The following is a 26,789-nucleotide window of genomic DNA, read 5'->3' as shown; positions in this document are numbered from 1 at the left end:
GTGCTATTTACTTCCAAACCATGTTTACCGACGATATTATTTCTTCTGACCCACCATTATTGAATATTCCCATCAAAAGTAGAACCTTAAAGCCAATTCAACCATTTCAGCTTTAGTAATTTAGGATCAAGCTTCAGTTTCAACAAATTAATAAGCTGTTCAAGTAGCTTATCAATGACGTGCCTGTTAACCTTTATGCTAATATGGAGAAAGCAACCCTAGAATAATTCGGCTTATTCCTTTTTGGATATTAATTTTTGAATTAATATTCCCATCCGTAATTCAGTCTTTTTTGTGACACTAAGCTTTATTTACATTATAATAAGGCTAGTAGCTACTGCTATAAGTTGTATATATGAATGACTTCATCTAATATATATATATATATATATATATATATATATATATATATGATCGTACTGATCCAACTAGAAGTAGAACAATGTTTTCTTTATAACAAAGCTTATATAAGCTAAAGGTTCAAAAAATTAATCACATCTTTTAATTGTCAAAGTAAAAATTTTCATACTTCTGATTAGGGTTGCAAAAACCTGCCCACCTAACTTTCAACTCTTGCGGATCGGCTTTTTTCAAAAGTAGGTCAAACGTTAGATAACATTTTGAATTTATCGTCCTCAATGGCCCTTTGCTGTATTTAACCACCCTCCGCTATCGTCCTTGGTAACCTTCCGCCGTCTCTAGCCTCCATCCACCTTTGGGTTGGCCAGTAGGAGGTTGGGTCAAGCAGTGGTCAATGGTCGGCTAGGGTGGACGGTGGCTAGAGATGGTGGAAGGCCGCTAGATATGGCTGCCAATGGTTAGATGATGGCTGGTGGTGGGCTAGGCTCGGTGGTGGTGGCTAGTGATTAAAAAAGTCGAGCAATGGGTTAGACTAGACGGTAGCCGATGGTGAGCAATGATCTAGTGATCGCAGCCATTATATAGCACGTTGGGGGTAGCATCAAGCATTAGGAGTGATCACACCAAGCCATATGGATGGGCCGGAGGTGGTGCAACCACCTATGGATGGAGTCCATAATGAAAATGACATGATTTTTTTGAAATATTATTTTACATTTATTCTATTTTTGGAGAATACCTACTCTCCTTTTTCAAATGAATAATTATTAAAAATAGTTATTTCAAGTAATGGTGGCAAAATCAATTAACAAAATAGTTATTTGATTTCCAAGTCTATTCATACGTACCAACCATGCCCTACCAGTTGAAAACACAAAGTAGGAGTATTTTTTTTTTTTTGTAACAAAGTAGGAGTATTTAAGTTGATGAAGAGGTTATAAAAGTAAATTTATTTTATTTTTCTTTTACCGATGATTCATATGCACTCAATAAGGTCCCATCAATGCTTGATTATTACTTGTCTGCCAAAGTTTTCCATATAGACTAGCTAACTAGACGAGGACCATATTCATAATCGAATTGCAACATCATTTTGGTGTTTACAGGTTAGGGTGGTTATGGAAATAAGATATTCTATTCTTTCCAAATATTTTTCCTCACAAATTAGTTTTCAAGTGATGTATCATCTTCCTATAAAAATGCATTACTCATTACCCAAACCTAATAGAACGAACGGGTTTGACGCTTGTAAGAGCCAAGTACGAACTTTCAAGTCTACCACAAACAGCATACTTTGGTCTCCAAAGCTAAACAATCATAAACCATCATCCATCGAAGATTGAGTTTTGTTTTCCCAAGTATTTCTGAAAGAGTAAGAGAAACATAAGACTTATGTGCATACTCTGAAATCCAACCCAAAAGCAATATTCTCACTCCCAAGATAAATGCTCAAACCCTCGTGTCCATCTTTTAACGAGAGGTATTCATCCGTATAATTGGAAGATTGCTTTTGTTTTTGCCGAGTAAATTTGAGAAGAAAGGAGGATGACACCCACAAGCAAATTCCAAACTTAAAAAAAGGTATTCTCACTCCCGGGACAACTTTGACAGCCAAATTAGACAGAACCATAGAAGAACCAAAATTGAGCAAATGAGAACACTAATAGGGCTACAAGGTTCAAAACCCAACCATAGTGAAACATCCAACCACAACCACAGAACAAAAACTCTAATAATGTCTAATCAAACATGTTAAATAACAAAAAACCTGGCTTGCCCAACCATATATTTAATTGTTTAAAACAAAGAAAGAAAAAAGCTCAACGCTTCTTAGAGACACCAACGGTCTTCCCCCTGCGGCCTGTGGTCTTGGTGTGCTGGCCACGAACACGAAGACCCCAGTAGTGCCTTAGACCACGATGGTTCCTGCATAAGAGTCTCAACGTCAGCTCAATCCTAGTAAAAGTTGAATTGCAACCTTTTATCAACAGAAACTGAATTCCTGTACCAGAAATGGGTTTCTTTTTTGCTAACAGCCCATAATCATATTTAAGTGATTAAACAAATTTGTTCAATGAACCTAACTGCACTGGCAACCATATTTATCACTATACCTATATTCATGACATGCTTTCAAGAAAGCAACTACCATAGTTCTTCAGAGTCCCAGATCAACTATTTTGCACATAATACGAATGTCTCACACTACGCTGTATGGTTGCTAACCTCTCAAATTCTGATTATATTGAGGGTGGTAATTATTCTCCAGCAATATACCAAACATCAATCACGTAATTTGTTGCATTTGCTTTGCTTTTAGAAAGACTTGCTTAGAATAGGATCAATATGTAGAGAAGTAACTCCATGAGTTCCACAGGGCTCACCTTGACTACCTAACAATAACATTAAAGAGAAAGCAGACACTCATCCACAAATACAAGAGACCTAGCTGGAGAGTGTCTTGGGTGCTGTAGTTGTAACTTGCATTATTTCTAGCCTTTCAGTAAATTGTGTGACCACAAGTGGTAAGGACCAAAAGCGGACCACTGGTGTGTAACTAGAGAAAATAGAGGTCAAATGTACATGATAATTGTTTTTCCATATCCATAAATTTGAATTCTCTGCAAAAGCCTCATATTACCATATAAAAGTACGAATACAAAAGAGTGTTATAGTTACCTAATCTTCTTCAACCGTTCCAAATCATCTCTCAACTTCATGTCCAATGCATTGGACACCACCTGAGAGTACTTCCCGTCCTTGTAATCCTTCTTCCTATTCAAAAACCAGTCTGGGATTTTGAACTGCCGAGGGTTGGCAACAATAGTCATGAGATTGTCCAGCTCAGCAGCAGTTAGCTCACCAGCTCTGACAATAACATCATTATAACAAACAAATCAACACAGGTAAAAATTAGCTACGTTTATCTTAAAATAAACGCACATTGGACACACGAAAAGTTGAAGACAGAGAAATTACCAACCAAGCAGATATTCAACAAGATACAAATCCCATAAATGAAATGCCCCATCTAATTCATGATCCAAAAGGAGCTATTTGACATCTAATTTCGCCTTCAATAAAATTATATCAATCCAAGTCCTTAAATTGTTATAAAACCATCATTTCATGAACAGATAGATACACCATATAAGTATTTCCATTAACAATTCTAAACAACTAGCTAAAACCTTCCTAGCTCCAAAACCCAAATCTCATAGTCATCGAGTGAAACGAAAATCCCCAAGCAACACACAAGAAACAAACATGTTAAATTAAATCCATTTTCCGACACAAGTGGGAGAGAGAGAGAGAGAGAGAGAGAGAGGAACCTCTTGTTCATGTCTACGTCGGCCTTCTTGCAGACGATGTTGGCGAAGCGGCGGCCGATACCTTTGATGGAGGTAAGAGCGAACATTATCTTCTGCTTTCCGTCCACGTTCGTATTGAGGACACGCAGAATGTGCTGGAACTCCTCATTGGCCACCAGAGACTGCGGTTTCCCCCACCACCAGATACATCAGAAATCCACATCCAAATCCAAATCCAAATCCAAATCCAAATCCACATCCACACACTCACATGCACATACAAAATTAACCACAAAACAGGGCAAAAATTTGAGTTTTAAGTTCTTACCATTTTGAACTTGCAGAGACGGAGCCTGCGAGAGAGAGGATTCGGAGGCAGAAAGCGAAGCTGCGCGGGAGGTCTGAGGTTAGGTTTTCGGCTTCCTTCTTATGTTATATACTGTGACGCGGCAGCCTACTTCGCATTCCTTGTTAGGGTTTTGTTACTTTTGCTTCGCTTGGACGATTTTGCCCTCCATTGGATTTAAAATAATAATAATAATAATTATATAGTTTTATAAATATGAAATTCAACCAATACTAACAACAAAACAAGAGTACACGGCCTGTCAAAAAAAGCCCACAAAAAAAAAAAAAAAAAAAAATGCTATTATGGGGATTTTACCACTTCTAGGCAAAGATTTAAAATGAATACAAATGTTTTAAGGATATTTCAATCGGTTAGAGACCACGCCTTACAAAGCGAAGGTAACTACTTCGAATCTCGTTCTTTCCTTTTATTTAAACATGTCAAAAAAATAAAAGGAATACAAATATGTTAAAAAATAAGCTGCTAATTGAAGTTGAATCGGGGATAGTGTGGCTCAATACGCTATCTTGTGAGCACAAAAGTTTGCATTCGTCTCAATCTTGGTGACAGTTCAATTGTCAAAGGAGCTGAGAAAGACCAAATATATCAGAAATAATGAGATAATTCTCCAATGATATGAGGTTGTTGGAGGTTAAGAATGACAAATAAAGAGTCCCCCAAAGATAATATGCTGGCATTGTTTTGCTTGGGCTGATTGAACAGCATGGGCTGTTTTACTGAAGAAATGAAAGATTTGTTCATGTTTACTTCCTGTCCAGACCAGCTTGCAAGCTTGCATAACAATTAAGCAAAGCACCCCGCTTCTCTTTCTTTTTCTTTTTTTTAATATATATATATATATTATTAAGTAATAATTAGTGAAATTATATTTTTGTTTAATTTAACCTATGAGTTGTTATAATATAACTATTTATCCTAAAATACTTCTGAAAAAAGTGTTTTTTAAATTGTTTGTCAATAATTTTTTTTTTTTTAAAGTAATTGAAAAAAAAAATTAGGAGACAAGGTCTCCGCCATAAACACATTTGTAAGTGTAATAAGCTTGCTAGCTGGTCACACGTTAAGAGCTTATTTAGGTGTGCATTTGGGATATGCTCAAAAAGTCCATTTGAAAAAAAAAAGTATTCGTTTAATAAAAAAATTGAAAGTGCTTTTAAATGTTCAAAAATTTCAAACATAAAACGCACTTTTGACAAAAGATTAAAAATAAAACTTTTACCAAAAAACGTTTTTTAACTTAAAAGCTATATTTCTCAAACATACTCTAAGAGCCTGTAGTCATTAAATCCCACTTAAAAGTACGATTTACAATAATCTTGTTATATCATATGTTTGAAATTTAAGAAAGCGAATGTAATTAACTTGATTGGGGGGCTCCGTATATTAAAATTCTTATTTTTCTGTCTTTCATTTTCTCTTCTCAAACTCAATTATAAAACTCTTAAAAGCACTTTCATATCACAAATGTTACATTTCCTCCCCCGATTCCCACTTTTCAAAATTACCATTAAATATGTAGAACCATTATAAACCCCAAATATACAATAGTGATTTTAAAAAAATAGAACTGGAAGAGAATGTATAACACATGTCAAAAATAAAATAATGATAACACCAACGACAAGCTTCTTGCTTGTACGACACTGACTGGTAGCTTTAGATCTCTAATTGACACTAGGACCCAAGATTACAAGAGTCCAACTAACAAATGAAGTCGTTTAAAGCTGATTTCATCTACGAATCTAAGGTTAAATTTCGACCTATTTTTAACAAACCACAGCATAAAGCCTAATTGTAGGGCTGTCAAATCACTGTACAGAAACAAGCTTGCAGAAGGATTATATTGTCCGGCCAATGAAAGCACTGTAATTGACATTCTCAGGCTTCTATATCTACGACAACAGAATGTATAATTACTTGCCTGCAAACCCATGTCCTTCAAGGCAATAAATAATGTATGTTTTTATGTGCAAGTTTCACTACAAAAAACTCGAAACCTAAAATGGCTGGAAAAAGCTACTTGATGTCATACAGAAATAGTACAGCCTAATTCCTTGGCAGCAGTTTCAAGATATTGAATAGGCATTCCGGTTGCAAGTCTGCTGTGAGCTTCCCATGCTAAGCATTTTTCAATGTCAGCTTGCCAGTTAATAACGTCTAAACTAAAGTACTGATAAGATGAACCGCAGATGCCATTTATTTCCGCTGGTTTAAAATTAGATTTAATTGAACCAGTGTGCAAAATATCGCGAAGGACTGATGTGCTCAGCGCCCGCACATGTGCACTTGGGTGAGAAAGGCATCGGATGGAAGCCGGTAGGCGACACTGCAGCATTGGACCAAGCAACTGACATTAGTAGAGGTTTCATGGGCATACAAATGAAAAGAATACTGCTTACGGAGTTTGAAATTTCAGGCAAATCATAGTAAATTTTACATTCAGCTTGGAATCCAACTTGACCGAGTGAGTCAATAATGGGTCTGTGTTTACCTTTAAGAGGTTTGAAAGGCCATCAGCGACTCCCAACCCAGATTCTCCCCACTCCAGCACAGGCTGAACCGCTCTAGCTGTTGCTTCCAGTAGCTGACAGTTTATATGTTTTGATTGAATATTAATACGACATTGAAGATTTAAGGATAAATTAAAAAACATGTGGAGTCAAATCTTTTCAATTTTGTAAATCATGAATCGGTCCGATGTGTATACTTTAGATAAAACACAGACACACGTGCAATAGGATCAGGAGGTTGGCGAACTACAAAATCTAAAACTAAACGTAGTTGCTAACATGTTGAGTCATGGAACTGCAAAAACATAAATCAATATTATGAGATGTTACCTCCAGTTGTGGTAAAGTGCAAGCTTCTCCATCAACGAGCATTCCATCTGTGGCACGCAGAAGTAAATCTGATGCACTTGCCAAAATGACCAATGATTCTGGCCTATCATGATTTCTCATGAGCTCCACAATCAATTTTACAATCCGTTGGTTGATTCTCCACATCTTCTGACCTTGATCATCATCTTTGGCAATCCAAGGCTGCAATTCCCTTTCCGCCTGACAAGCGCAGAAGCAAATGAAGCATTTGAGATTAAAATATACCAGTAAATAAGGCTGGTGATTTTGACATCAGCAAGGCAACACCTTCATTATCAGAGAATAAAATTTCACAGATAACCATTTGTTTTACTAGAAGCTATATTTTGGTCCTATCACAAAGGTAGTTCCGAAGTTCTATCAGTTTTAGCAAAAACATGAGGTGTTACGTGAATGATTTTTGCATTTCAATCCTAAAATACCTCTATTATTAGACCCCTAACATGAGGTTTCAAGATAAAGGACAAAAGCAAATCTAAAATATACTTGGGCGACAATTTACAAGTAGAGCAAAAGTTTAAACCTGAAGGACAACTGCGGTAGCTGCTTTTGTTGGTGATGCTGATACAACATTGCATAGTGCAGCAACGACCTAAAATACATCCAAATGTTAGTCAGTGAAATAAATTTGCATTGATAATAGATACAGTTACTCGAATAAACTGTGGCAGAAATATATTAGATAAGTTAACTGTCCCAGAAGTGCCTCTTGTTAATAGTAATGATCTTCTACTGTAACATAGAATGTGGAACCTATTTACTAGTACTTGACTCATATTTTATCTTTTAACTCACAAATACAATCTACGAGCATAGATTGAAGGTTACACTAAAAACTCTTATTGACGGAAAAGTACAAAGCGACAACAGTAAACACATGTTTGTGTTCTTATTTTCTTTTTCTTTTTTATAAGTGTTTTGTGTTCTTATTTTCACAAAGAAAAAAGCATATATATAAAAGGTAGCATGAAAAGATCCTTTAAATATAGACATTTAAGAGATGGTTCCTTTTGACCATGACAAGAATTCAGTTCCCGCATTGCAACAAGGCACAGTTGGACTTCTAATATATTGTTGGAATATGAATCCAAAATAGGGAAATTATAGCCAGAAAGTTATGTTTCTTCTATTCAGGAGCTCATAATATAAAATATGGAAAAAGGAAAATGCTGCTACAGGGATGACACAGAATATTACCTGCCTCCATCCTTGTTGGGCAGAAGTGCTTTCTGCACTAGGTTGGGTTTCAGGAGCTGCAATCAACTTGTGCCACAGCAAAGACACAACAGAGAAACATAACTCTTGTTTATCCACCAGCATTGATCTTAAAAGAACTTGTGCGCTGCAATTAAATCCTATATGCCTGTCCATCGTGAGGAAGTTGGCTAAATCTGAAGCATCTAATGGGAAATTGGCAATACCTTTACCCAAGGTATTTCCTGAACTTTCATCTGAATGTGATGCTCTCTGAGACTTAAATTTAGTACCCGAATGGGCTGAATCCAAAGACTGTGGGGTAGATAGCTGCCCTGGATGAAAGGAAACACTGTTTTCACATTGATTTTCTTTTTTGCCATCGAAACTCAGGGGGGAATCCTTCCACACTGTTGCATGTATTAAGTGCGCTTCTAAAGGTTCAGCTTTGTTAACAATGGATGCAACAGCTTTGCTGTGAATATCAACGAGGTTGTATAGTGATGATGCCCTAGTGTAGATTTCATTGTCCCACTTGCATCGCATCAAGACAGCGAGAGCATGCATGCAAGCCTTTGACCGTCTAAATAGTTCAGAAATATGAGCAGCAACCATGGCTGCAGCAACTATCTCGTTTGAACTGTAACTCCATGATGTGCCAACAGAAGACGGCTTCAGTAAAAAAAGTGCCTCTAAAATTGTTAAGATTCTGTGAGTATGACGAATTGCTGAGTCAATACTAATCTGAAACCCATCAGTAGATCCATTGATTTTCACAGGCTTGGCTACATGTGATGCATCTTTAGAGTTTGAGTGATTACTTGACCTTGAAATCAGAGGAAATAACTGAAGCTCGCAGGCAAGAGCACAAACAGCAGCTAGAACATATGAATCAAATGCTGCTACAGGCCCTTGCCTTTTCAACTTCCTAGTTTTCATTGGTCTTTGCTTTTCAGATATTGCCTGTAATTCCTCAATGCTTTCATTGGATAGATAACTTTCTTCACCTCTTGGCCTCTTGCTCCCATTGGACTGAGCTTCATGACTAACACACACAGTTAACACAACAAAAAGCAGACGTGAAGCAAGCTCTACAGAGGCACATGATTCTAAGAAAAGTGAATGGACCATAGTACGAAGCTCCGCCACAGCAAGGTTTTTGGAGGCAGACCCCATGCCAGAATGGTATCTTGCCTTTCTTGTTTGTTCTATAGAAGACTCAGATGGAAATGTTCTCTGAAGAATCGCTTCAACAGTAGCAACAAATATCTTCATGAGACATGCTTCTGATGGGCTTCCCCGAGGAAGATATTCCAGGACCTTCAGGAGAGGTATGTAGAGATTCCATGATAACATGGGTGGTTGCAATGGAGTTGCGACTATGATTTCAGGAAGATCAACTGCAGATGAACTCAATGGAATCAGGCCATAGGCAGCTTCCCATATGGTACAAATTCTCCACTCAACCTCAGGGCCATGGGCACAAAGCATTGACGCAATCCCTTGGGCAGTAGCTTCAATAGTTGCTTCAGCCGCAGGCACTTCTATCTGGTAAGAAGTAGTTTTTGAGATGGTATTTAATTTGGATATCATTTAAAACAAATAAAAAATAATAAGAAAAAAAAAAACCGACCAAAAGAAAAGAAAGAACTAATAAAATTTCAAGAAAACTATAGCAAAGGGCTTTTCAGCATCTGGACGCCTAAAACTTGAGAAAGATAAAAAAGAAATGCCAACAATTATCACTTGTACCTGCTTTCTATAGCATGAAATATAACCTCCTAAAGGTTCATGTTGAACTTCAATTCCTTCAACTTGCCGTAGTGGAGGAAAAAGCAATGCAGGCTGTGAGAGTACCCGGAAAAGTAAAGCAGCTGCAGCATCAGCAGCTATGCCTGCTCTCATGGACATTGCAGTCCCAATTGCACGCAAGAAATGCAAATGCATCCAGTTCCTAGGAAGCTATATCACAAACAAAAAAGAATTAATATATATCAGAAAGGAAAACACTATATGCATTTAGATGGATTAGTTCTGAAAGGTATGACAAATTTGTGTCCAGAAAAGAATCTTAAAGTGCTACAATAAGTCATCCCTCGGTAAATAACTCCATCCAAATGAACATAAATATTATTTAATAAAATTTTTTGTTTCCAACAGTTTATAAGATGAATTTCCATCCCCCCTGCTTGATGAAAAGGTTACTGATAGATGTTATTTCTGGAACTTCAGATATAACTCCAGTACCTTAATATGCAGAATGGCCACCACTAAACTCCTACTTCACCTTTGCAATCTATTGTTGATTCTTGGTATAAAATATCTGATACTGAATCAAGTTTTTCCTTTCTTTATGATATTTTTTCTAGAAATTTAGGAAAGAGGGTAAAGAAAGAAAGAAAGAAAGAAAAAAAGTAACACGTAAATACTATCAAAATACTGTGTCCATAATTCAGTGTTTCCAACTTTCTTCCCATCAATACCCAAATTGAGGTGGAGTACAGGAGATGATAACTATAAATGTGTCACTTTTCTGCCGCTTTCTTACCTTTAGTGCTAGGACTATCAATTTGCAAATTTGATCCCACACATAGCTATTCAGTTAAACATATTTTGTCTAAGCTTCGGTTGAACTTGGACTGTTGGTCCAGTCCAGTAAATGTTATAGCCTGAAGTTTAGTTCGGCTGAATTAAAACAACAGCAAGCTAGCTAGAATTTTGGCAAATCAACTTAAGAGAAAAAACTTTCCATTAATGTTGCACATAAATTAATGCTAACACTCAATTAACGCTAACACTTAAGAAGGAGAAGCAGTCTTGAGCCAGATTTGAACCCAATTTCGCTTGACTAATGCTGAGTTAGCCAAAAATTAAACTAAGGAAGAGATACTATTCAGCTTCAAGCAATTTGAATTAAGTTAAACATCAGTCAAACACATTAAACCAAAGCGTATTGAGAAAGAAGGTATGGATCCAATGTAGGGTGAGGAAGGTATATCCTTTCTTCTGCTGCTTCTTCTTTTACTCCTCTCCAATCCAAAATCCCTAGATTGAATAACTAACTACCATCTTGCAGTCACCATGTAAATTTTTCTGTCAACAACCAGTTAAAAACTAATGGATGCATTAGTTGTAGAAAAAAATGGTCATCTAGGAAACTCATTAATAGCAGTAATTGAAATATCAAGATCCATTGAAAAAATAAATGACAGAATGCCATGTATTGACCTTTAAAATATAAAAATGCAAGGTTTGCATTGACATCTAGCTGCTTTGTTCATGGGGGCATGCATTTCCAGTTTTCCATCTAAACAAAATCTTCCCAAGATCATTGATACAAATAAGGATTTCTCCTGAAGCAGGTTATTCATGGGATACCAAAAATGAAAAAGATAGTGGTATAACTGAGTTCAATTGATATTTGATCGACAGCATAGTATCACAGCTATATAAACTTTGCAACCTAAAGAATCCAGCTTACCCTAATGCCAGATACATAGTCTTCGGCAGCCCGAAGGAGTTCTACAAGCTGGACAGCGGCATCAAGTGCATCTGGTGCCCATGATGGTGGTGCTTCTAGAAGTCCAAGAAGAAGTCTCTGGGTGGCACTAGGAGTAGCAATGGCATAATACCTAACACAGGAAAGAACAAATATATTAAGTATATTCAGCAAAAAGACAGATACCAATAGCTTCAGATTCTTTTCTTTTCTTGCTTTGGCTAGAAAAAGTATGTAAGGTTCAGATATTTACCTATGAAATAAACGTGCATATGGTTCAAGAGCTGGTAGCCCGGCAACTAGATGCTCATCCAAAGCTGTTGTTGGAGGAGGAAGCAGAAGTGCAGGGACAGCGGCCGCTGTTAAAGTAGCAGTTTCATAGCGAGCAACTTCCTCATCACAAACGCTTAATATCACACCAGCACCATTAGCAACAGCCCACCTTGGTGTTGATGGCATGAGCTGAGGATGCTTTCCAGATCCACGAGAAGAAGCTGAAAAAAAGAGGGGGTGTCTCATTGCCATCTCGAGGTACAATTCCTTCTTAATATAAACTAAAGAAAATTATCAAAGTTTTTTCTTTTTTTATCCCTCTTTCCTATTGCTTTTCTTTTTTCTCACCCTAACAACTCCCCAGAATCCAAACCATTCAAGCTTAATGCCAGGGAGATCCAAACCCGTTCACCATACAGAGTCCGCACAATTTCAATGAGTTCCACAGAGTTCAGTATGATTCAGTATACACAACTGTTTCGTAGTGGTTAGGGGTTTAATGTGGTTTGATTTGCCTAAGCTATTTTGGTTTGAAGTTTTCATGTTACCAACATGCTGTTGGAGTTATAGATCAGTTGTGTGAACATGAAGGTTTTCAATGAGTTCAATTACTTGTGTGTATCCACTGACTAGACTGATGGTAATTTGTAGTAGAAGAGCATTTTAAAAGTGCATGTATTTGAATTAATTCATAAAGAAGACATTAAAGTGAAGACATTTTCTTTTCTAATTCTTCAATCTATAAAATGTTAAAAGTTATATCTAAGCGCTCCAATTTGATACGAGAATGTCAAAATCAAGCTGACCAGTGAATGCATCAGTAAACCGCTAGTTCAGCGAGCCTGGTTTGAACCTTTCATGACATCTTGGATACATTTGGCTATTTGAATTGTTATTGCCTCTGGTTTTGAGAAAAAATAAATTTTTATGATCTGTTGTAGTAAATGGACTAGTCGACAAGTTAAAGATTTAATGAATTGAAACTGGTGGTGGTGGGATTGTGGGATCAAAGAGTAGGTGTTTTTGTTCCTTGCTGGTAAATACAGAAAAAAAAAAATGCATCCGTGAATTTTAATGAATAGAAAACTGAGAAAAAATAGGATTACCCTTATTTTCCAAAATCCTAGTCAAGTAGTTTTGAACTAAACAGTTGCAAAAAAATTGTGCAAGTTGTTCTTCAGTTTTCACAAAACTTGTATAAATCAACCAATAATTTCACTACCATCTATGTTGTCTTATGTACTTATGTTTGTCCTGTCATTTCACATAAATTATATTTAATAAGTTACAGTACAAAAAGATCAGATTGCATAACATGTGTGGCAAAATCACTGCTTCCAGATGAAACTTCATCTCATAGATAACACTAACTAGGATTATTCCAAATTGCAACTCAGGGCCAAGTATCAAAAATATAAGAATTGCAGAATGCAAAGTCATATCTATATTCTGTAGAGAAATTTAACTAACCAGTTGTAGGTGGCTTGAGTTCTCCAGCAGCATATTTACCCATAACGCCACTGCACCTGCAAATGCAAGAAATCGTTTGTTAAATTATCTAAGGGCATATGAAAACAAACCAAGAGGAAATGAAATGTCTTCCATTTCAACAGTGTGAAAATTTGTTCTGCCAATTGATAGCTATAATCAAAACAATACTTTCTAATTTGTGCTTGGAAATGTGAACCATCAATAAAATGAGCAAAGTTGAAACCAACATGGTGCTAATTTTGGAATGTTACAGAAAGAATGATAAATGGGCCATCAACAGAAATTGCTAAAGTCCTCAAGTCTACCTTTGATACAATTGGCATAAACCATTGAAAAACATTTATATATAATAACCAAAAAAGAAAAGGAACACAGAGATAATTAAATCATCAATTACAGCCTTCTCTTTTCAGAGAATCAGTTACGGTTTCATTTTGTGAAGTTTCTCAACAGGGTGAAGGAAAAGGGAAAAAATGAAAAGAGACTATCATTAGATTATGTTGCATTCATGAGTTGAAATTACATGCTGCCAACATTTGCCCTCCAGCTAGTAATAAAGATATCTTGCACTTGCCAACTTGTCAAGAATCTCATTACAACAATACCAGCATGATGATGAAAGTTCTGTCATTATAAAACATTTAGTTTATGATAGACAACATGCAGCTTGCCATATACCATTGTAAATATATACAATGGTAAATATATATTTGCAACTTAGCAAGTTTCATCAATAAAATGGCATAGTTTGCAGACCCAAAAGCAGATTGTACAAGAACAAAATTCATTTACATAAGCCTTTGCCTCACATAAAGAGAACGTGCTGTCTACTAAATCAAGATGAAAAAAAAAAAAAAAAAAAAAAAAAAACCGATGCATTATTAGAGAGAGAGAAGAAAAGACAAGCAGTTGTAGATGTTGCTATATAAAAAGTACTATCAAACAATGAAGGTAGTTTGGAACCCCGTGTTGGAAAGGATATTATTGTAATAAAGGTTAAAGGGCTATTTCTGGCATTATTATATTTCTCTTTAATATATATAAGAAAATAGTGAGAGGGCCAAAGTATGTTCTGAGCCTCTCTTTTTCAGCAAACCCTAATCTTGGCATGGTATCCGAGCAAGATCCTAAGGTTGAATAAAGCTCTGCCTGATATGATAAACAATTAAACCAAATTTGTGTTGGATTACATTTTTCCCCACAAATTGGGTCAGATAGCACTTTGCCTTTCCATCATGCATGACTTACTTTCAGCATTATATCTTTCTATGACTTTCCAACCAAAATGGCAGCACTAAGCCACAGATAAATGATGCACTCACCATCGGAAGTAGTCACTTCTGATAGCGAGAGGTGCAGCTAGCAATATATCTGTAATCCAGGGAGATAAAGGCCTTAAAGGTTTCCTCTCCTGTTGTACCACAGGAATATGGCTGGATTCCCTGTCAGTAGCGTCACTTGTAGTAGCATGGCAGCCACTACTGCTTCTTTCTGTATCGCTATTTGGTTGTTCCATCTTGTATATTGGGCGATTATAGTGAGTTAATACTCTCAAGATCTCCCCACATGCCAGAGCCCACTGTTCAGAGTACTCATTCTGTAAAAAGGGGAAAGAAAAGTTTATGTGAATATCCTCTGCAATTTGTAAAGCGTATTGCAGGCTCTGTTGAAAGGAAACCAAAAAAAAAAAAAAAAAAAAAAAAAAAGAGATACGATATAAGCATGTAAAAAAATAAAGGCAGAAAATACAATTTATCAAGTAAGGAAAATCTTCAAAACAAAATGAAATAGATTTGAAAATAGTGAAATCAAACTACTTAGGATCATACCTCACTACTTGGGCAGACTAAGGATATGAAGGAAGCAAATGGAGGACTTGTCCTATCATACACCAACGTACCATCAATGATACACGAAATAATTGGAAGAACAACAGCATGCCCATGCTCAGGATGATGAAGCACAAAGGTAGCTGGAAATAGATTTAAACACATAAAGCAGTCACTATACAGAAATAAGAAAATATTTTCAAATGAGAACTTAAATGTTTTATCAATTATTGAAAAAGCTAACATGGGGAAAGTATCAATACCTAGAACATCATCAAAAAGACGCTTTTCCCTTGATGGATAACGGTTACGGATCAACTATCAAAAGAACATATATCAGTGCTTAGAAAAAAAAAAATAGAACATATATCAGTATATGAGTACAAAAAATCTGTTATAAACACTCAATACCTAAAGTCTCCACGAAATTAGCATTTCTTTCATCCTAATAGTTAATACTCTTAGTTGAGTATATTTCTCCTTCTAGTTTTTCAGGGTAAGAACAATCTGTTCATAATTGAAAGCACAAAGAGCATACCTCGGCAATATCCTCTGGAAATTGTTCTGATGTAAACTGACCAAAGTACTCAACGTAGGCAGTAATTTGAGCCTGGGGAAAAAGGAATAAAAGAAGCACATGTCTCAAATACCGTAGGAAATTGACTTAAAAAAGGAAAAAATCATATAAACAAAAAGAAATTAAGTAGATAACATAAGATATAAAATAGATCTAAAATCCACTGTCCAAAGCAATCAATCATTTTCAGAGACATACAAGAAGTTCATTTTTTAACTTTTCACTTTTGGATAGACGTACATAAAGCAAGTTCTATATACCTTAACATTCAGCGCAAACAAGATTAATATTATAATACTTCCTAATTATCTCAAAAGCTTAAGTAGATGAAAAAAAAAATGTGAATTTAATTATTTAACTAATATTCTAATACTTCCCTTCATGTGTAGGCATCATCTTCAACAAGTGAGGATTAGCACGTGTAATATTTAACTGAAATGGAGGTAAACTCTAGCGCTAGAATTTGAAATCAGGACCTCTACTCTTATACCATGTGAAAATTAGGGTCTATACAAAAAGATCCTCCAAACCTCTCACTAATTTTATTTTTTTATATATAAGTAATCAGCAAATATCATTAAAAGAGTAAAGGCGACCCTAAGTACACAGAAAGTATACAAGAGGAAGCACCTAACTAGAATAAGCAAAAAAAAAAAACAAGGAAATCACTATAACTAATTGTTAAAGGAGAAACATAGGCAGTTGTCTAAAGATACAAAGTTTTGAAAAAAAATGACTTAATCTCCTCTAAAGTCCTCTCGCGGTTGTGTGGAAAATGATCCCTCTGTGTCTTATGTGGTGTATATGGAAGGAAAGAAATGCTAAATGTTTTAAAAATTTCACTAGGACTATAGAGGAATTGACTCGTTTTTTCTTCTTTACTCTTTACTCTTGGACAGCCGCTTGGCTAGCTCCATTAGTGATTAGCTTTTCTGATTTTCTCTTTCATTTCTCTCCCTCTTAGGCGCTCTCTGTTTATACTTCTCGTATATGTGGGTTGCGCCCCTTTGCACTTTTTATTTATATCAATTACTTATCAAAAAAAAAAAAGTCCTCTCAAGGTCCTCAAAAGTCTGTCATTCATTTCCCTCCATAAACATCATAACAGGCACGTAGACACCATTTTCCACACAGCAGCATTTCACGTACTGCCAGTAGTCCACCAACAAGGATACAAGTCGACTACACGTCCCTCTCACTATGTTATTATATATAAAGGAAAATACAATAAATGACAGAAATATCTTTTTTTCCCTTTATTACAATAATACCCTTTTAACGCAATCTAAACCCCAATTTTCCATCTTTATCAACTAAACTTTAAGCATTGAAGTTCCAAATATCTGCATCTCAGTTATTACAATAATGATGAGGATTAATATGTTTCAAAAACTTTTGATAACTTTCTATGGATTATATACGTAGTTCCAAAACATGATTATGTTTCAACGTTCTAGAAGACATTAATGTTTCATAAGGTCCAGTGATAATATCAGTATTCCAATAACATGTTATAAAGGAAAACTAAAAATGTAAATGTGAAGAGAGAGAGAGAGAGAGGGGGGGGAGGGAGAACTAGGTCCGATAATTGGTTTTAACCAAAAACCTTGTAATATTATCAATTCATAGACTTATAAAAACTACATATTCACTAATTCATAACCATAGGGAAACGGGATACTAACTCTCTATTAGAATATAAATTAGGTGATTAAATTCATCTCCTCCTATAAACTTAAGTTTATGAGATAAGTAGTGATTAATATAGTATTAAACCTTGATACCACTTGTGGGTGAGATTGATACATTGAGGAGAGTTTTTTAGTGAGAATAATATAGCATGTTGAAACACCACTCAACTTAAAAGCTTAAGCCTATAGGTTTGGATTCAACTATTCTATATTAACCACTCAAACTTGTTACAATTTTCCAGTGTGAGACTCAATCTTTTTACAACCACACGTGTAAACTCAACAATCTCCCCTTCATGTGTGACTCCATAACCACATTGCTACACTCCCCCTCAAACAGAAGCTTTTTATCAATCTTATGGGCCTTTTCTAAGATCACTTGTGGGTTATGTGGGTTTACCCGCGCAATGCACCTTTGTCCTTACTCTAGGGACTCTCGTTTGTGCCTGTGCCATGAACCTTTTCCCCATACGCCAAGAACTCAGCGTCCATGCTCACACCTTGCACCTTTGTCCGCACTTTAGAAACCCTTGCACAAACCCATGCTATGAACCCTGCACCTTGCACCTCTATCCCTACTATAGGAATCCTTGTCTATGCTTGCGTCACTCCACCATACCGCACGCCACCATCAGCTCTAATACCATGTTAAACTACTACTTATCCTATTAGAGGTCCTGAATTCGAATCTTGTCTCCATCATTCAACTCCCACTTCAATTAAATATTTCAAGTGTTGGGCCTCACTTATTAAGAGGAGCTTGAGCCCACGCGTGATGAAGTGTGTAAGAGTCACTTCCTATAAGCTTAAACTTTTGAGATAAACGATGATTTAACACTCTCTACCCTTGGCACAGCAACTAACTTTGGTAAACAAAAACAGGACTTAGGCACTTTATTCACTTTATTTAGTTGCAAACTTTGTATGAACAAAAAGAACTTATAATAGAGGTACAAGAAACAGTTTGGGGGGCAATGAAGTAGGTGAAGTGGTTTGGATTTTATACCATCTCCACGGTGCAAAATGGAAAGCAAAATTAAGCTCCATGCTCAGAAAAAATCAAAAGATTCCAGCTCAAGCAACTTTCCGCAGTAAACACTTCACCACATCACCCTCAGTCTGAGGCACTCACAGGAACCAAAGTATCTCTCCAACTATATATCTAATATCATAAGCTCCTCAATATTCAGTACATCCTATGCACTTACTCATTCGAAAGCAAATATTTCAGCGACTTGATCCGTGTAAACCAAAGAGAAACAAACCAGTAAATTAATATGAAAAAAAAAATGCAACTTAAATTCAATAAATAACACAATAGCAACTAACAGAACTCAGAAAAATTACAAATAAAAACATGCGCGCACCTTTCGCTGATGCGCGTCTTGCGGCGGCGGCCAGAATAATGAGGAGAACTGAAGACCATCGATCCACCTCTCAGACGACGCAGCCATAGAATAGAAACTTATCCTCCTACTCGCAAAAGTTAAACGGTAACCGTTACTGCAAACCGTTACCAATCAAGAATCAAAATATCGTAATTCAACATTCCGGCCCTTGATGTTTCCCTGAGGGCTGAGATCCGTTAGCAACGTGAGATTAAAAAAAAAAAAAATGAAAATAATTCTAGAAATATAATTCAAAAAATATCTTCGCCTCTCAAAAGCTTCAGACTTACAAATCTTGTTACTTGTTAGAATAATTATCAGCCAGAACAGACTAGACATTAAATATGATTATATACCAAAAATATTCAAATCGTACAAGCCTTCATTTTTAAAAAAAAATAAAATGAACATAAAATAGAAAAAATAAAATCACTTAGCAACCAGTACCTAACAAGTTCAGCTAAGCTTTGTCTAGCTGATAAATTCAACCAAATCATACAAAACGTAAGCTCGAAATTTCAGATTTTTTCTCTAATGCAAAATTACAGACTGATTACACTCGAACTAAATATAAAACAACGAAAACATCAAAAACAAAAAAAAATCCAGTAGAAACAAAGAAAAAGTACCGGGTATCTCTGCCAGCCGATTTGTCTGAACAAAAACTTCCAGATTTTTCTTTTTCTTTTTTTGGCTCTCTTCCTTTTTCTTGTTCTTTTCTCTTTTAGAAAATATTAAGAGGTTGGAGTTTTTGGTGGTGAGGCACAGAGAGAATATCTTTAGGAGCGCTGCCCTGCGAAGCTTAAGATTTGGCTGCGTACGTGGCAATGATATTTTCCGCTCGCCTTAGAGGCTGGCTGTCACGTCATGTCAGTCTTTACCATCCACATACCCATACATGCCCATCACTCTATACATTCGCAGCATACATACGACATACGACATACGAGAGTTGTACACAGTTCGTCAACCACGAGGGACTGAAACGAACAAAGAGACTCGGACAAGCACTGGAGTGGGCTGTGAAATGACGATAGTAACCCTGGGTTGCTGAATGTAATTTGTGGCGTTTCTAAATTAGAATGATTGCATGACACGTGGACAATAAATTCATAAAAAAACTCGGTTGTTGAAGTGGCCGGTGCTAGATATTTTTGCTGGAGTTTGGCTTGACGTCGTACGCGGGTGTATGTCTTCCTTGTGTTTTGACCGTTTGATTGCTTAATTATGGAAAGCCATTATATGCGTCGATGATGAGAGTGATAAATTAAAGAAAAGGTCAAAAAAAAAAATATCCGAGTTGCTGATTACTTTCTGAGGTTTATAATAAATTAATTATACACTCATTTTCATTTTCTTAATCCCACATTTTCTGCTATGGTAGTTAAAATTATAATTAAATTTTAAATGAATTACTATTGAATTTTATATTTAATAGTAATTTTACTGTCACGTTAGAGAGTGCAAACATGAGAATACGGAAATAAGAACGTGTATAACATTTATCTTATATATGATAGATTAGTTAATGACAAAATTACATTGGTAATTTATGTAGAATTCTTGCCTTGTACGTCTTTGTTTAGGTCATAGGGGTGTGCATAAGACATATTGGAGTCGGAATTTATGATTTTGCATTTCACCTCTACCAGCATAAATAAAATAATTTTTTTAAGGAAAAAAAAAAAAAAGATAGAAAATATTTTAATCTTCCTTTGATGGAGGTTATTCTCCTCTTGTTTCCGACTCCAAAATGTCGAAGGTAGAGTTGAGCATAAGTGTTGGAGATGGTTGGAAAATAAGAGATCTCATGTCTCTATGTTCATCAGATGAAAACTTTGTCTACCTTTATTAGAGTATATTTGAATGACCCTAAAGTTAAGAATTTGACGAAGATTAATAAAGATAACAACCCCCGAGACAAAGATACCATGTCTTTGTCTGAGACAAATGCACCTCATCTTCGTGCATCTTTATTTTTATTGAAGACCCTTCGGAGTGCAATTGTGCAAAGAAAGACAATAACAATATGAAAACACAAAAAAAATCGTCTTTAGAGCGGGTGTGAAGTGCGAAGAGAAAGGAGAGAAGAAAGTGAAGAGCACAATATCAACGTAGAAATTCATCCATAGAGAGAGAAATGGACGAACAGTACGAACATGGGAGGAAGTAACTTAGGTTTGCATCAAAGAGAAGTAAAAAAAATTATAGGGTTCAAATCGATGCTAGCATTTTCTCTGTTTTCTATTTAACAAAAGCAAACTAAACCTAAAATGATGCCATTTATTAATTATATTTTTTTAAAAAAATAAAGTTGGGTGGGTCGGAATTCGCTAGAGACCAAAACGAACATTTATCTTTGCTTTCGACTTTCGTAAAAATTCAAAAGAGAATTCTTGCCCCACCACATCTATTGTCAAAAAACAACACGTACACACGAGTCGAAACCATATCAACAATAGATCAACGGTTGAAAGACCGAAAATCTGCACATCTTAAAGTTGCTATGGACAACTTCATACAAATTGATTTGCAATTTTGTATGACATTTATAATCCAAAATTGTTAATAGTCTAAATTTTAATTATATTTTCCCTTGCTGATAATATAACACCAATATATATATATATGCGTTGTTGAAGTAAGGAACCCAGGTGTAAAAGTATATGCGATGCACCCTAAAAAAGCCAAATTTTAAACTAGATTAAAACGGTATGCACAGAACATACTCTGACAAACTCACCCACGCATCTGATACTTTAATTTAGAAGCCGATGCAAAAAGCTCGTCGACAAATTTGCTCCCATTTCGGGCTTCTCCGATTGGCTTGTTTTACTTTCTTGTTTTTTAAACCAAATATTTTAACAAGCATGATTGATCCATCCAAATAAATAAATATTAAATGGAACATCAAATGCAATATAGAATGATGACTAATGGCAATTCTACTTTCCTATTACGTTTTGATCCCGTAACTTTTTCAAGTTGCATTTTAGTTTGTATTTCTAATAAGATGTATTTTAAAAATTGTACAGTTTTAAATGCCGATTATTATTATTATTATTATTTTGAAAAATATGAAATTTCTATTAATAAAATTTCACGAGCATAAAGTTCTTACATTACTCTGAAAAATCATAGCCAAAAGCTATGAAGGTTACAAAGTCATCAAAATGACTTCAAGCTTCCACTAACCCATGTACAATTACATTTAAGGAACATATCTGCTTCGTGCAGACTAGATCTAGAACATGGGTAGCTCAAATACAAAAAAAAAAAAAAAAAAAAAAAAAAAAAAAAAACTAGAAACTAAAAATCCGACCAAGCGAGTTAAGCCCACACATCAATCTACTCCATCCTCAATCCGAAGGTCAAGATAACAAATCCATCCTTAACCCAAAGGCCATGACAAGCCAAATAATATTCTTACTAAATGCTTAACTGCATTTTTAAAAATCGTGTTTTCTATTAACTTTATTTTGAAATTATTATTTTTTCAAACCATACGTTATATATGAACACATAAGAAGAAGATGGTGACAAGAGCCAAAACTAAACTATAGCCTAAAATGCTTACTTGTTTTGTTCATATGTTGGCAGATTATATGTTGGTATTGAGACTTGAGCCTACCATATCTATATGTGCAAGCAAGCAATTAGGTGCATTAACTTGTCTAAATATGCCTTACACTAGAGATTTTGTTAGTTATTGTGTTGGCTTAATTCAGTTTCAAAATACAGAGGCTACTGTTTACGGGCTCAAACACTGATATACAATGCTCATAATCCAATCTCCACCGTTCATAATATAGATTCATGTGTTATGAACGTCCCTGCAAAATTTCAGCTCAATCGGACCACAAATGCCCATCGATTGGAGTTGTTGATCAAGACTGGACAACATTTCCAGGATGCTGTTTCACCCATTGCATGCCCTGTCCGGACAGGCCTTCCCCAGGTCCGAACTGCATTTCCAAAAACTATATTTTTGTTCCGCAAGGCCCTGTCCGGACAGTCCATTAACCTGTCCGGACACCCCGTAAGTTTTAGGCCAAAAAACGTGATTTTAAGCGGGTTAGGACTAGGGTTTTGTCGGGGGTATATATACATCATTATAAAATAGAGAGGCACGAATTTTCACCCCCAGAAAGTTCGTCGGAGGCTGTGCTAAGAGAGATCATATGTGGTGAGCGTTAAATTGAATCTCTTAGAGTTTTAGTTATTCTTTTGATAAATCTACGGTTGAGAAGTCTATCGGAAAAGTCCGGTAAAGGAGAACCACGTTGAAGAAGATTGTGAGTAAGGAGGCGAGTTGTAGGCTTGTCGATCTTACAGAGCCAAGGTTTGCAAAGGGTTGTAAGTGTTCCTAGTGTCTGTAATCTCTAGATAATCTTTTGATAATGATTTCCTGGGCTTGGTTGCCCCGGAGAGGTTTTACTTTTAGATCGGTTTCTAAAAGATTTCCTCTTCGTAACCAAAATATATGTGTCTGCCTCTTTATTGCTTTATATATTTTGGGTGATTGAATTGTTTATTGTTTCATAGTATTAATTCTGCATAAATTGTGATAAACAAGTTTTTGGAGTCGGCATGACGTTTTTCAGATTTGTTTATTGTTCTTGCATATAAGTCGGCTGCCCTAACATGCGTTTTATGTTAGAACACGTCTTAGACGAGGAGATTTAAGGTGGCCAACATGTCATATATATTATATGTTATACTGTATTAAAAAAACTTTTATTAAACTAAATTAAAATAGAAATAACAATTAAATGCAAAAGGTTGTCTTCCTTGAAATTTCATCAAAAGTTCTCTCCTTTAATAGAAGAAAGCGCAATGTTGGATTATAGACAATATATGTCTTGACCTATGTATAAATAAGCATGTAATTTTTCATGAGTAACAATCATCAGTTATATTTAGAAATTCTGTGAGCAGCTGCCCCTGCTTTTACATCTCTCTCGTTATTTGGGCATTTCAATCATTTTCTTCAAATTCTAAGAAAGTATTCAAAGATGTCTAATATGGGTTTTCAATTGAAATACTTGAGCAATAGTAGTCAAAAGCAAGTCTTTTTGTGATTTTCTAATTAAGTTTTCATATGTTAATCTTCTCACAAATTCTTCCATTCTAAACTAGTAGTGGGCATACCTTTTGATGACTTCACCCCTTCCATTAACATGAGTGATCCTTTTGACTCTTGCATAAGACAAATTATAAATGGAATTTTAATTCCATGTCCATGGACTAATCTTAAATTCAACTCCAAGTGGATCAGAGTTGACTTGCCATGAAACTCATGCTTAAAAATTTGCAGTGCGTTGAGAGAGAAAGAGAGAGCACAAAAGATGGTTTTCATTGACTGATTTGCCATAGTGCCAATTTATTTTTCTTTTTTTCTGAGCATTATATGGACAAAGGAGGGGGAGATAGTGCCAATCTACTTGCTATTGCTAAATTAGTACAACTAGGGTTCCACTTCAATTCACCTGGAAGTGGGGAAAACACGCCGAGATGGGTTTTGCTTAAAACTTTCATACCGATTTATTTATTTTTAAATAAATTATTACCGAGCGTATGCGGCAGTACCAATCAATTATTGGAATTTTCTTTTTAAGTAAAACTCTACTTAGACCAATTTCATCTTAAGTTTTTCATTTGATTTATTTATTTTTTGAATTCATGATCGACTGAAACATCTCAAGGAGAGGAAGAATTTAAGGAGGCTCAACACAAAAAATGGGAGGTAAGTTAGGAAAATATTGTTCGAAATTCAAGACTTCAATTATTTTTATTTAAAAAATTAAAGCTGGTAAAAATAAGAGACATAATATTTCAATGAATATTTTAAACATTATATATATAATAATAATAAAACTACTGTATATATCAAGCTTGACTTCTTTGACCACACTGTAGCTTAACTTCATGCGTCCTGGCCTAATGATAGATTAAAAAGATGTAGGATTTTAATTGGCCATTTAGAATGCTAGAAAGCTACAACCCATTGTGCTAGCCACTTTACCATATCCATAATGGCTTCTTTATGAGTGGACTTGTATAGTCGTCCCTAATTTTATTTTTTTTAAAAAAGAAAGTCTTATAAAACATTCTCCCAATTATGATCTTATTTCTATACTACTTCTCGCATGGTGAAGGCTATTGTATTTATGATTGAGTTTGTTACAAATGTTGAAAAATTTATACAAATGGTAAACAATGACAATTAATAGATACATCTTAATAAGATTGATGTCGTATTCGAATGCCCTCCCTCGGTCATGTTCGAATGTCCGAATTCTAAAGCATTTAACTTAGGATTTTTCGTCTGTTTTTTTTTTTATGAAATACTCATTAATTAGCTTAACTTTGTTCCAACTAATTCCACAAAAAATGAAAACATATTATTATTATTATTATTTTATTTGCTTCATGTGTTACATGCCGGGTGTCGGGTGAGAGCCACCCAAGTGGCTGAGGGCCTGACCCAGCTAGGCAACCACCCATGGCCAGGTATGGTTGCCTAGTTGGGCATGATCCAGCCTTTTATATATATATATATATATATATATATATATATTTTAATCTTGAAAAGAAGTATATATATATTTTTTAATCTTGAAAAGAAGTGGTGACTACAAAGTCTAGGGATGAGGATAGGTGCAACGAAACTAACCATTGCACCATGCCACCATTCCACGAGATCTGAATCTAAAATCTACGTGTCCTGCAGTTGCTGCCCTAAAGCATCGTTCCACAAGTCTCACGCCACGTGGGATGATTGGTGGCTGGGAACGAAAAGGGTAGTGTGACGGTCAAACCACAAATATCTGGTCCCAGGGGCACCACTCCTTTAGCATCCTTTAGATATTTCTTTTGGGTACCACTTGCTGGAGGACCAATCAGAGCGCGGCTCAAGATATAAACCCGTCGGATCCGGCCTAACACACACGTGGCTCAATGCGATGCGAGGAATATATCTTCCTGGTTGCAGCGCGTGATCTTCCCCCCCCCTCCCCCAACCCAACTTGCCTCGTGAACCGTGTGGGCCCTACGTTCGCATGGGATGGAGGATCACGGGACGCTGTATGCATGAGTCATAAGCCATTATGTGTAACGTGCATGGGGATGTTAACATGTTATGCGTGCGCAGTGGTAATTACTATTTAGTTCATTCTGATGTCAATCACGCTATCTTTTTTCAAACTGACGAATAAGTCCTCGAGTAGATCTGTTTACACATTTCTTTTTGTCCGAAAAGTGAATTAAACAACTTCTTTCTTCTTTTTTTTTTTTACTATTTGTGCGTATTGGGGATAAAAAATAAGGGTAAATATAAAAAATTACCCTTATTCCTAACCTCTTCTATTTTTTATTTTTTTCCCTTGTACCGTTCATGAATAAAAAATTAACTATAAAATAACTCATCTTCACTTCAAGTGAAATTACGATGATCATTGTGCTTCGGTAAAAGATGAATGTTGTTATTAATGCATGTTTAGTATTTATAATTAAAGCTCCATTTGTTTCGGTGTAAAATAATTTCCTCAAAATGGTTTTTGTATTTTCTGGTTTTTGGTGCGACGGAAAATAGTAGTCAACAAAAAATATTTTCGATTTGACTGAAACAGCCTATTTAAATTTCGTAAAATGGTTTCTATTTTTGAAAATCGTAAACTAGTTTTTGAGTTTGAATATCACATTCTCAAATCGACAGATTCAGATAGGATGTCGAAGAGACTCTGCTAGGACTTGACCGGGACCTTGCTGGAAACCCACTGGGATCTGACTGAGATTTAAACGGACTGCGCCGGGACTCGGTTAGGACACCGTCAGGACTCGGTCGGGAACTGCCGGTACTCAGTCAGGATACTGCCAAGACTCAGTTAAGATACGACTGGGACCTAGTCTGGACATTTTCATAATT

The 26,789-nt window shown here is 35.7% G+C and overlaps 2 protein-coding genes across 5 annotated transcripts; both read right to left on the bottom strand.

Moving 5' to 3' along the window:
* Positions 1-1,989: 1,989 nt before the first annotated feature.
* PFL (Ribosomal protein S13/S18 family) lies at positions 1,990-4,111 on the bottom strand. The gene is made up of 4 exons (XM_059599717.2): positions 4,000-4,111; positions 3,693-3,853; positions 3,040-3,228; positions 1,990-2,286 (listed from the first exon to the last, which is right to left on the bottom strand). The coding sequence occupies exons 1-4, from the start codon at positions 4,000-4,002 to the stop codon at positions 2,181-2,183; spliced, it is 459 nt and encodes a 152-aa protein (XP_059455700.1). The 5' UTR covers positions 4,003-4,111; the 3' UTR covers positions 1,990-2,180.
* A 1,742-nt stretch (positions 4,112-5,853) lies between these two features.
* Positions 5,854-19,655, bottom strand: GI (gigantea protein (GI)). 4 transcript variants are annotated; one of them, XM_059599760.2, is made up of 15 exons: positions 19,492-19,655; positions 18,842-19,049; positions 15,745-15,816; positions 15,470-15,524; positions 15,207-15,349; positions 14,700-14,974; positions 13,357-13,412; positions 11,867-12,107; positions 11,596-11,746; positions 9,867-10,076; positions 8,118-9,662; positions 7,444-7,512; positions 6,882-7,100; positions 6,533-6,625; positions 5,854-6,367 (listed from the first exon to the last, which is right to left on the bottom strand). In XM_059599760.2, the coding sequence occupies exons 2-15, from the start codon at positions 18,926-18,928 to the stop codon at positions 6,068-6,070; spliced, it is 3,516 nt and encodes a 1,171-aa protein (XP_059455743.1). In that variant the 5' UTR covers positions 18,929-19,049; positions 19,492-19,655; the 3' UTR covers positions 5,854-6,067. The 4 variants fall into 4 exon arrangements, with proteins under 4 accessions (XP_059455743.1, XP_059455742.1, XP_059455741.1 ...); XM_059599759.2 differs by having other exon boundaries at positions 18,842-19,042; XM_059599758.2 differs by having other exon boundaries at positions 18,842-18,947.
* Positions 19,656-26,789: the final 7,134 nt, after the last annotated feature.

This window comes from Corylus avellana, chromosome 7 (assembly GCF_965113065.1).
Source record: "Corylus avellana chromosome 7, dhCorAvel1.hap1.2, whole genome shotgun sequence".
NCBI classification, from domain to species: domain Eukaryota; kingdom Viridiplantae; phylum Streptophyta; class Magnoliopsida; order Fagales; family Betulaceae; genus Corylus; species Corylus avellana.
Note: the sequence above shows the minus strand (reverse complement) of the source record. Positions and strands in the feature narration are given on the sequence as shown.